The sequence below is a fragment of the Octopus bimaculoides genome, chromosome 1, assembly GCF_001194135.2.
Source record: "Octopus bimaculoides isolate UCB-OBI-ISO-001 chromosome 1, ASM119413v2, whole genome shotgun sequence".
Lineage (NCBI taxonomy): Eukaryota > Metazoa > Mollusca > Cephalopoda > Octopoda > Octopodidae > Octopus > Octopus bimaculoides.
In genome coordinates, this window is record NC_068981.1 from 98609408 (window position 1) to 98621894 (window position 12487).

Here is a 12487-nt window from a genome sequence, read left to right on the forward strand (position 1 = left end):
ACATACATACATATATACACAAGGGCACATGGTTTAGTGGATAGGGGGTTGTACTCACAATCATGAAATCATGATTTTAATTCCTAGACCGGGTGTTATGTTGTGCTCTTGAGCAAAACACTTTATCTCATGTTGCTCTGAGATCACTTCAACACTTGACAGTGCACCTGTTCAAACAACATCATTTGGATGGAGAGAGTGAGATAATGTGAGGCACAAACATTTGATCACTACAAACAAATCATTTGTGCAGGCTGTTTGGCAAAAGCTGAATGCTTACACATTGTCTCCAACAAGAGAGTTCATCATATACATATATATAAAAGATAGATCACTGACCACAACATTCAAATTTTTTTTCTCCGTGTTTTTCTCCTTATTCTTTCTGTTGACGAGCGTAGCTTGAAACGTTAAAGACTTTCTCTATTCCCGAGCGTTAAACTAATACATCCTTTTGTTGTTTACACCACCTGTCCTCATCTGTTGTTGTTTTTTTCGTAAATTCTCCTATATATATAATATATATTTACGTATAAACATATACACACAGATTAAAGAATCTGACGAAGACAGGGACTTGCTTTTGCAAGCATTATTTAATGGTAACACAGGGAACACTTCCAGAGTCAGTAACTTTATTAGTTTGAAGTAAGTGCAAAGACAGGTACTGTACTACCACTAACTACAGTCTTAAATTCATCCAGTGCTGTGCTGGTGATCAACACAGATAGCCTTTCTTGTGCCAGCTTGCTAGATTTCAGTCCTGGGTGAAAGTGATAGGAAGGGGTCTAACTTAACACTTAGTAGAGATTTTAGCTTAGCCGATAGTGATAGAGGGAGTATCCAACTGTACAAATAATTACTTCAAACAAATAGGTTCTAAAATGTCAAAACAGTGGAAACAAAAAGCCTAGAATGACTGTGCCCAGTGTGTAACCATTGTGTAACGTATCGAATCCTTTTGATACCAATCCACCTTAGTCCTAAGATACAAACTTTTTGTTTCAAAGTGATCTGAATTAAAACCTTCCATTAAAATTTCATGTTAATTTATGTTCCAAATGCTGGCTTCATGATGAAAAAGTTATTTTAATAAATTCTTCGTTATTTTCAAAATTAATTGAAACAAGTGTAATGTATAACAACAGAAATATGATGACAAAAGGGTGAATTAAGTCAGTCATGAGAAAAAGTTCCATGCTAGAAAACACAGTTCATACCATTTTTTAATTTGTTCTTCTTTTGTAGTTTTCTCTTTGTCTAACATACTGATCTGAGTCTGTACAGTAGAATGTTGATGCAGCTTTTTTAGAAGACCACTGAAAAGAGATACTGAAAACATCAGAATTTAACAAATTAATGACAATAACAATTATATGGTTAGAAGTGATACCTCATCATCATTTAATGTCTATCTTCTCTGCTGGCATGGGTTGGACACTTTGACAAGAGATAGGCAAGCTAGATTTCATTGTCTGCTTTGGTATGGTTTCTACAGCTGGATGCCCTTTCTAATGCCCATCACTTTGTAGAGTGTACTGGATGCTTTTTATGTGGCACCAGCACTGGTGCTTTTGACGTAGCACCATCACCAGCAGGGTTGCCAAAAATCTTGCAAAACAAAGACTTCTCAGCTGGGAGAGGGAGTGGATTTGAGGGTGGTGGCTTTTTGCCAGTTGAGAGATTGAAGCATAATAAAAGGATAGATATGTGTCTTTCTATAGAGGAGATACTTGGCCACCCCAGTAGGAAAAGAAAGGCGAAAGGAGGAGGATGTTCCATAAGAGTTTAAGGGGAGATGTTTAGAGAAGGGAAGAGGTGACTGTAGTAAGTAATGGTGAGGAAAATTGGAGTGTGTGTAGGTAAGCATGTTAGGAATAGTGGAGGGGCCTGCAGCAGGTGGTGATCATGAGTGGTGGGTACTCCACACTCCAAAATTAAATGCTGTTTACTAAGGGCTAATTTTGACCTAAACACATACTTAAAATAGTTAATCAAAAGGAAGGCGTGGAGGGAATTAACAAATTTAATTGCCAAAAGTGCATGGGAATTTGGCTAAATGTCTTCTACAATAGTCATGGGCCAACCAAAGCCTAGTGAGTGGATCTGGTAGATGGAGATTGTGTGAAAGCCCAGTGTGTACATTACTATCTCCTTGTCATGACATTACATGATAGTTGTAAGAGGGTATCACTGTCATGCAAGTATTGTCCTTCATTTTTAATCTTCTGAGATATATCTGGTCATGGAAAAATATTACCTGTTACCAACCCTCACCTAAGGGTTGGTGACAAGAAGGGCGTCCAGCTGTAGAAAATCTGCCTCAATAAATTCTGTCTAACCCATGCAATGAGAAATGGCTGTTAAATGACAATGATGAACGATGATGACATAGTTATTAGTAAATATAAATAGGTAGTCTTCAATGACACATCAGTGCTACTGCTGCTAACAAAAACTATATGCAATCACTACTGAACCCCCAAAAATGACAGAAATCACATGCCACATATTCTACACAACAAACAGATGAAACACTCAAGTAAACTAGAAACACTACAATTATACAAGAGAGTATACAAACAGCAATTCTACTCTCTTAAAAGACAATGCTGCACACACCTCAGGAATGTGAAAGTATACTGGATACGGCAGTAGAAGTTCATATGAAACTGTTGAACAACAACAATAATAATCTTTTCTACAATAGGTACACTCACACACAAATCCATGTGAGATTGCATGCTCATTTGTACCTTTCACTTTATTTTGAAGAAGATGTAAACAACAGCCCAAAAGATGAAGAAAAAAAATCAGTGCTCTTAAAAGTTTACCAAGTTTACCTTGCCACTATTACTTTCAGTGAACAAACCACTAATTGGCAAATTGGAAATTTGTAACCAATGATGATATTATTTGAGAATTGCAATATCACAAAATTAAATTAAATAATTACATACTCAAGTTCATCAAATTGTTCCTCCAGAGTTTTCTTCTCCTGAGACATATTCTGAATTTCTTTCTTTAGTTCAGCAACATTGATGGATTCCTCAGTAGCTTTCAATGATTTCTCCTTTATTAACACAACAGAACAGAAATGCATTATTGAAATACTAATCAGATAAAGTAATACATTTTACAATATATTATGTAAAGCTTAAACAATACTTGCTTCTAAGCTGTGCCAACGTCGTCTCCTTCATGGGACATGAAACTCAGCTTGCGAAAACTTATTGGGGCAAGCGAAAGCGAAATCGGGATAGCACCTGTGCCCAGCGTCGCCTTTCTGGCACTTGTGCCCGTGACATGTGTAAGGATTTTCGAGCGAGATCGTTGCCAGTGCCACTGGACTGGCTCTTGTGCAGGTGGCACATAAAATACACCATTTTGAGCGTGGCCGTTGCCAGTACCGCCTGACTGGCCTTTGTGCAGGTGACACGTAAAAGCACCCACTACACTCTCGGAGTGGTTGGCGTTAGGAAGGGCATCCAGCTGTAGAAACTCTGCCAAATCTGATTGGAGCCTGGTGTAGCCATCTGGCTTCACCAGTCCCTCAGTCAAATCGTCCAACCCATGCTAGCATGGAAAGCGGACGTTAAACGATGATGATGATGATGATGATGATGAAGCTGAAGAATCATTAGTCATCTTTTTGCTGGCATGAATTATAGAGGCTTTCTATGGCAGTATTTTACAGCCAGATACCCTTTCTGATGCCAACCCTTTTAGTTACCTCTTACAACTAACCAGGGTACAGTGTACCTGTTCTAAGACCTAATTTTTAATATAGGACAGTCAGAAATTTGTGGGAAGGCACAAATACAGCTGTGTGATTATGAAGTTTGCTTTTCAAACATACGGTTTTGGGTTCAGTCTTACTGCGTGGTACCTTAGGCAAGTGTCTTCTACTATGGCCCGAGGCTGACCAAAGCCTTATAAATAGATCTGGTAAAAGGAAACTGAAAGAATCCACTCATATATTGTAATGTTTATGTTAGAATTGCAAAGTTGCATAGTAGTAAGACATGAGCCTTGAATGTAAAGGATTTGAAAAGACTAGAAAGAAATTATGTTAGCATGTTCTACTGGATATTTAACGTTAAGTGTGGATGAATGACAAAGCACAAATATGTTGAGAGAAAAATTAATAAGAAGAATCAAATGTAGTATGCAAGAAGAAGACTGTGATGCATATGGATGAGGACAGCTGTATAAAGTGCTGACACAACAAAAAAAAGGTAACATAATTGAGCCTTAAATCTTAGATCAATACCATGTTGCTTAGGCTGGCCAGGGTCAAAATCCCACATTATTAATATTGGCGTAATGACCCTCTGTAGACACAACAAAAAAAATGGAAACATATTTGAGCCTTAAATCTTTGATCAACATCATGTCCTTTTGACTGTTCAGGGTCAAAATCCCCATGTTATTAATATTGGTGTAATGACTCTCCTTAAATACAACAAAAAAAGGGAAACATATTTGAACCTTAAATCTTAGATCATGTCCCTTAGGCTGGCCAGGGTCAAAATCCCAGGTGAATGATTCTTTCATTGGTTACATTTGATCAGGTCAAGTGAGGCTTAGTAATGCAATATCACCTAATGATCTTGATCCTTTAGTTTAACAACCTCTCAAAAAGGGGACAAGCATAGCCCTATTGCTGCAAAATTTATAATAAAATTAAGAAAGAAAATTAAAGTTGTAATGTAGCTTACAGCAGACTTCAAATCAGCAGAGATTTCATCAAGGTATTTGGCAGAACTTTCCATTTGTTGCAGGGCATACTCACATTTTTGAATTTCTGCTATGTTCTTTTTCTGGAAATAAAACATGCACATTTGTCAGAACTCATCTACATACCAGCAAGGCTGCAGCAGAATGACTGTAACATAAACTCTCATCATCATTTAAAGTCTATTTTCCATGCTGGCATGGGCTAGACCAGTGGTTCTCAAGAGGGCTCCATGTGACCCTGGGGAGGGTGGTGGTGGCTATAAGATTTGTTAAAATATTTTGTGTATTGTAGAAGCATAATCAATTTATTACACATAATTCTTAATTTTTTTTATAGAATTCTTAATATTCAATTATAAAAATACAGGAAGATGTTTTTTTTATACACATCAAATGGCTATGGAAGTCCATTAGCATAAAATAAGAATCAAAGGGGTCCATAGGGAAATATGGTTGAGAACCACTGGGTTAGAGGATTCATCAGGAGCTGGTGTGCCAGACGACTGTACCAAACACTCCAATGTCTGCTTTGACATGGTTTCTAAGGTTGAATGCTCTTCTTTTGTCAACCACTGAACAAGGTGCTATTTATGTGAAGTCACTCACTGAGTTGCAAGACAAGAACTCCTTGACTGAAGGAGGAACAGTAGTATCGAATTAGGTGGCTATTGCTAGGTGATGAGAGACCAACGCATGATAGATGGACAGGAACAGGTGTCTTGAAGTAGGAAGACAGATATATACAGGTGTTTTGATGTAGGAAGACAGTTACCCCAGTTGGAAAAGAAAGAAAACAGTGGTAAAGATGTGTCAGGGTGCCCCTTCAAGTTACAAGAAGGGGAATATAGGAAAGTGAACAACAATAAAACAATAACTAAGTCAACATATTTCTTACCGTTATTTCTTCTTCCATCTTAATTCTCTGTTCAAGTTGAACCTTTTTTTCTTTAACTCCATCCATTTCTTGCTGTATACGTTGCTCATTCTCTTCAAATCTTTTCTATTTGAAGAATTAACACGTTTTAATTGGAGGTAGGGGAGAAAACAAAAACAAAAAAAAAACCCAGGAATTTTATCAGTTTAGCCCTAGCATTTTAATTTATCTTGAGTAGTCAATAAATAAAATACACCCAAAATCTCAGCTTTATGTAATTTAACCCTCTAGCATTCAAACTGGTCTTATCCAAGCATAAATATTCTACTAGTTTTGTGTTAAAATTGGCCAGAGCTGGCCTCTCACACCTATCCTACATCATTCTAAAAATAAGCAATCACACTATGAAAATCTCTTGTTGACTTTGAGCTTCACCTACCCATTGATGGGATGTTAACAGACTCAACTTCAACAAAGAGCTAACTTTCTACTTTACATCTTTTTCAAGTATAATAAAAAAAAGAAACACACTTCTGTCAATAAAAAGAACAATTAAAAAAGTTCATTCTGTGAGCACAACATAATAGTTGTAAGAGTTGGACTCAGTTTTGACAATGTTGATATCGTTTAACACCAAGTTTCACCCTCATTAAACTTATCAAAGGTCTTCTGACCATGACCATCCTGTCTTTTCCCAGTCATAGTGTATACATAACAGATTAGTACAGATAAGATACATTAGCACAGAGAGGCCAATATCTAGATCAAATCCATGAGTACATAGGTCAGTAGTTCTTAAAACTTCATGACTTAAAGGCTCACTGGAGATCAAATATGACAAAATTACGAATGCAATTCATATAGAAAGTATGAAGTAAAAGCAACTTGAAATTAAAAATTTAGAAAAAATAACGAAAATTACTGCTTACCTTATATTATAATAACCTACTTGTGAAGAGCAAAATTATGAATAACAAGTTTTCTGAAACACTCTGGTATTAGTATGGCAATTCTAAAGCTTTGACCTTCTGAACCTACAAGTATGCTTTAGCAGGTATGATTTCATTTGACTATACACCCCTGGGAAAGGCAGTGAGCTGCTAGAATTATTAGCACACTGGGCAAAATGCTTAGCAGCATTTTGTCCAACTTTACGTTCTGAGTTCAAATTCCACTGAGGTTAACTTTGCCTTTCACGCTTTCAGGGTTGATGAAATAAGTGCCAGTTGAGCACTAAGATCGATGTAATCAACTAGCCCCTCCCCCAAATTTGTAGAAAAGATTATTATACTCTTGGAAGATGCAAAAAGAAGGTGGCCACATGGTTTTGTCATTACAGCTAACCATTTGACAGAAACAGTGTTATTTTCAGCTACAAACACAAAACTATATTGCCAGTCACTTTTGCATCTTCTAAGAGTATAGTCAAATGGAATCACACCTGCTAAAGCGTATTTGCAGATTTAAAGGATTAAATAGCATTATTTAAAATCTGCAGTGTATCTAGATGCCCTCTCAATGAATAAGCACATCACAATGGACCATACGAAAACCACTGACTAAGGTCATATACGTGAGTACAAAGCTCAGTATCTAGGGTCAGATATGTCAGAACTCACAACTAGCTGATAGAGGTCAAAATCATTGAACAAAGCACACATGAATACACAAAAATATACAATGAATACATACCTTTTCTATTTTGATATCAGACATCAATTGTTGATGGGTGTTATTTAACTTCTCTATAAAACATTTTGTGGTCTTGTTGTCAATGGTATTCTTATCAAAGTCTGAAAGAATTTAACAACAGTATTTGTTCATTTGTTTTAAGCTTGTTTTATATGGGCATGGGTTGGAAGGAGATTTATTAAGGCAGTACTTTACAGCTGACTAAGGTCATACACGTGAGTACAAAGCTCAAAGCCACAGGAAGTAGTGTTTGCAGGGAATATAAAGACAAAATCACCATTTTGCACAAGTGGTGTCATGCAAAATGGAATATAAACACACACACACACACAATTGCTGATACAGTTTCTGCTAAGTAGTTTATATGCAAGAGACAATACAAAATACATAACTTGGCATAACTAAAATAAATTCAGTTGACTAATGTTAAAGCAAATTTGTGATCTTACCAACATCATCATCATCATCATAACTGCAGTGACGGCAGCGAGGAGGAGGATATTATTAATTAATTCTGCTTGATAACAGCTGAGTGAAATAAAAGGCAGGTAGGTCTCTAACTAAAAAATACATCCCTAGCAAGACTCAGAACTCTACTTCATCCAGTCACTGAGCAAGCATAATAAAACAAACAGGCAGTGTTCTTAGAGTATCAGACTAAATGCCTAGTGGGTATTTGTTCCAGCTCTGTGCATTCTAACATCAAATCCTACTGATGTCAACTTTATTTCCATCCTTTCAGGATCACTAAGTACCATTCCATGGCAGTGGTTTTCATGGAATCACGAGAACATTAAATGGAATGCTTTGCTGCATCTAATCCAGCTCTGTACTTTCTGCGTCCAAAATTTCTGCCTAGAATACCATTATAAAGAATAACCTCTTCCAGGTGAACTTGTAGCAAGAGTCGAATCCAAGTCACAACATTATGGAGTCAATAAAAAATGTATTAGTTGAGAACTAGAGTCAATGTGATCAACTGGTCCTATCCCAATAAAATTTCAAGCCTTGTACCCATAGGTGAAAAAATTATTATAATTATTAAGGTGATGAGCTGGCAGAATTGTTAGCATGCTGGACAAAATGTTTAGCAGCATTTCTTCCACCTTTACATTTTGAGTTCAAATCCCACTAAGGTTGACTTGGCCTTTCGTCCTTTCAGGGTCAATGAAATAAGTACTAGTTGAGAACTAGAGTTAATGTAATTAACTAGCCCCCTCTCTTCAAATTTCAGGCCTTGTACCTATATTAGAAAGAATTATTATCATTACTGAAGACAGTGAGCTAACAAAATTGTTAGCATGTCAAACAAAATATTTAGAGGTTTTCTTCCAGCTCCTTACATTCTGAATTCAAATTCTTCTGAGGCCAACTTTGTCGCTAATCCTTTTTGGACCAATAAAATAAAATACCAGTCAAGTACCAGAGACAATGTAATTAACTTGCCCTCTCTTCCCAAAATTGCTGGCCATCCCCTCCCATGTCCCCAACATCTCTCTCTCAGCTGAGAGATCCTAGTCTGGAGGGCTCATCAGCACAGGTACCACATAAAAGCACCTGTGCCAGTGCTACATAATAACACTCATGCCAGTGCCACATAAAAAGCACCCAGCACACACTGTAAAGTGGTTGGTATTAGGAAAGGCATCCAGCCTTAGATCATCCAAAACAGACAAATGTCTCCAGGGCATCTCTCCAGCTGGCCAACTCCTGTCAAACCATCCAACCCATGTTAGCATGGAGAATGGATGTTAACTGAAGGTGATGATGATGATGATGATGATGATGATGAAGTGTGCCGACAAACTGGAAAAATCAATAACAACAGTACTAATTATTATTTTATAAATTATCAAAATAAAAATGTCTGAGTGCAATAATGATTTCCAACAAAGGACAAGACCATATATTTAAGGAAGAGAGGACAGATGATTATATTAATCTCAATTTTACAGATATTCTTTTACTTGTTTCAGTCATTTGACTGCAGCCATGCTGGAGCACCGCCATTAGTCGAACAAATCAACCCCAGGACTTATTCTTTGTAAGCCTAGTACTTATTCTATCAGTCTCTTTTGCCGAACCGCTAAGTTACGGGGACGTGAACATACCAACAACGGTTGTCAAGTGATGGTGGGGGGACAGACACAAACACACACACACACACATATATATATACAACGGGCTTCTTTCAGTTTCTGTCTACCAAATCCACTCACAAGGCTTTGGTCGGCCCGAGGCTATAGTAGAAGACACTTGCCCAAGGTGCCATGCAGAGGGACTGAACCTGGAACCATGTGGTTGGTAAACAAGCTACTTACCACACAGCCACTATTGCACCTATACTTCATTTTGGCTTGTTTTTTTTTACTCTACAAGAATGAACAGCAAAGTTAATTTTGGCGGGATCAGAACTCAAAACATTAAAACCAGGGACAAATGCAGCAAGGCATTTTGTCCATCACTCTGTCTCTTTCTTTGCTTATCTGTTTCTTCAAATTCATCTCCTGCTTATTTATGTCCCATATTTAAAGACATGGTCTAACAGCTGCACTAGTAATAGCGCTTAGTAGATACATGTTTTGCAACTCAACATACAACAATAAAAATTTCTAACTCCCACTATTAGCATGAGGTAAGGATTGTGTGGTAAGAAGTTGCTTCTTAACATGGTTCCAGATTCAGTCTCACTGCACAACATTTTGGGCAAGTGTCTTCTACTATAGCCTCAGACCAACCAAAGCCTTATGAGTGGATTTGGTAGATGGAAACTGAAAGAAGCCCTGTGTGTGTGTGTGTCTGTCTGTGTTTATTCCCAGTAACTTAGCAGTTTAGCAAAAAGGGAACCAATAGAATAAGTACTAGGCTTCAAAAAATTTGTCCTAGGGTCAATTTGTTCAACTAAAACCCCTCGGGACAATGCCAATTTTTTTTTGTATTCCAATATGGTAAAAATGAATGTGAAGCAAATAGAAGGAAAAATGTTCTCACCATCAATGTTATATTTTGTAGCCAGTTGCATGACCAAATCTGTACGGCTTTGTATATTTTCTTCATTGTTCTGAAATAGCAAGATTGATAAAAAAACAAAACAAAAACAAATATAACAATGGTTTCTGATTTAGGCTCAAGGCCAGCAACTTTAAGGAGTAGTGGTTGGTTGATATCATCAACACAAGTATTTGACTGTTACTTATTTTATTGACTAGGTGTAGGGAGGTAAAGCAAAATTGACTGCGACAGGATTTCAATGCAGATTGTAAAGAGCCAGGACAAATACTACAAAGCATTTTCTTTGTAGTATTTGAGGTAGTGAGTTTGATTCCCAGACTAGGCTGAGTATTGTGTTCTTGAGCAAGACACTTTATTTTATGTTGCTCCAGTTCACTACATATAAAGCACATACAAACCAAAAGGAAGCTGCTACATGGTCGTTCAACTTGCTATATATAACAGCCAAATTCCCATCAAATCACTCACCACAAACGAAAAAAGGTCCCTATTTTAATGACTCATAAGACATGAGCAGCTAATACAAACACTATAAGAACTTGGGTGGGACATTGCATGAAGAGGAAATAATATTAGTTTCGAATTTTGGCACAAGGCCAACAATTTCGGGGGAAGGGTTATATTGATTACATCGACCCCAGTGCTCAACTGGTACTTATTTTATCAATCCCAAAAGGATGAAAGGCAAAGTTGACCTCAGCAGAATTTGAACTCAGAACATGAATATGGATGAAATACTGTTAAGCATTTTGCCTGGTATGCCAGTTCACCGCCCTATAAAGAGGAAATAATATTGATAATGTCTGCCTTAAAACTTACTGCAGCTTCTTGGTCCAGTTTGCCAACCTCCACCAACAAAATGGATTTTTCTTGTTCATAACCTTCATTCTCATTTGCAAGTTTGTCGAGTTTCTTATTAAACTGAAAAATATGAACATTTTAAAAATAAGTTTTTATCATTCCTAATAACATTAACAAAGTGAAAAAAGTGCAAGGACTCAAACACAATTCACATGGCGCTTACCTTTCCTGTATAGTGCTCACCACTATTATGATTTCATACACTGACACAAAGTTAGAAATTTGTAAAAGTGGGAAATGACGAAAGTGCATGCTTGGAACTAATTTATTTGGCCCAGGAGGGATGAAAGGCAAAGGTAGCCAGGGCAGGATTTGAATTCATAACATAAAAGAAGGGACCCTTCTCTATCTCTTGGCATGAAGTTGCACATTCTATTCCCAGCCTGGTGTTCATAGTTTTGCAACCTCACTGGTGCTGGTGGCACAAAAAAAGCACCTGGTACATGCTGTAAAGTAGAGGGTGTTAGGAAGTGCATCCAGCTGTAGAAACCATACCGAAGCAGACATTGAAGCATGATGCAGTATTTGGGCCCATCAGACCCTGTCAAACTGGCCAACTCATGCCAGTATGCAATATAGACATTAACCCTTTAGCATTTAAATAGGTCACATCAAGTCAAAATAGTCTACCTGTTTTATGTTCAAACTGACCAGATCTGGCTTTTCAAACCAACCTTACAATATCATTCTAAAAATGAACGGTTACCTCATCAAAGCTGGAAAATAACGTATGATTAATTCAAAATAATGTGAATAAACAAGCATTACTTTTGACAGAATAATGTAAATTTCAAAGGGTTAAACAATGATTAAAATGATGATGATAATGATGATTTATTCCAGCACTCTTATATCTCCTGGACTTGACTGCTAAGAATTAAACATCTTAATTATAAATGCAATACAATGCAAGTTATTCTCCACAACAACAATGATTTCTTACATAGACACATGGTCAATTTAAAAAAAAAAAGTTATAGTTAACTGAATATAAGGACCAGTATATTATTGATGCTACTATCTATATCAGTCCTGAGTGATGAAATCTATGTTCAGCCCTAGCAGGATTTGAGCTTAGAATCAAAAAGTGGGGAAACTAAACATTGTAAAATATAAAGAGTTAAAATTTCGTACAAGAAAAACTTATTGTAAAATAAGTTTGGAACTCAACACTGCCCCCCAATAAACAGTGTGTACTGGTCTGATAAGTATTAGGAATCTCAAAGATCTATGAGGCTGGTGCTTGTTCCAAGTTTCTGAATCATTAAGTGAATGAGAGACAAAGCTTCCTCTGTATAGGGTCTATTG

General features: G+C 37.0%; 1 protein-coding gene across 7 annotated transcripts in view; it reads right to left on the reverse strand.

Annotated features, from left to right (window-relative positions):
- Positions 1-12487, reverse strand: part of LOC106876178 (DNA repair protein RAD50) — a 94547-nt gene that overhangs the window by 52429 nt on the left and 29631 nt on the right. For all 7 annotated transcript variants that reach the window (XM_014924614.2, XM_014924609.2, XM_014924612.2 and 4 more), the window contains 7 exons: positions 11138-11239; positions 10298-10367; positions 7307-7407; positions 5636-5740; positions 4722-4823; positions 2961-3073; positions 1221-1319 (listed from right to left, as the gene is read on the reverse strand). In XM_014924614.2, coding sequence (XP_014780100.1) covers positions 1221-1319; positions 2961-3073; positions 4722-4823; positions 5636-5740; positions 7307-7407; positions 10298-10367; positions 11138-11239 — 692 coding nt within the window. The remainder of the gene's footprint in view (positions 1-1220; positions 1320-2960; positions 3074-4721; positions 4824-5635; positions 5741-7306; positions 7408-10297; positions 10368-11137; positions 11240-12487) is intronic.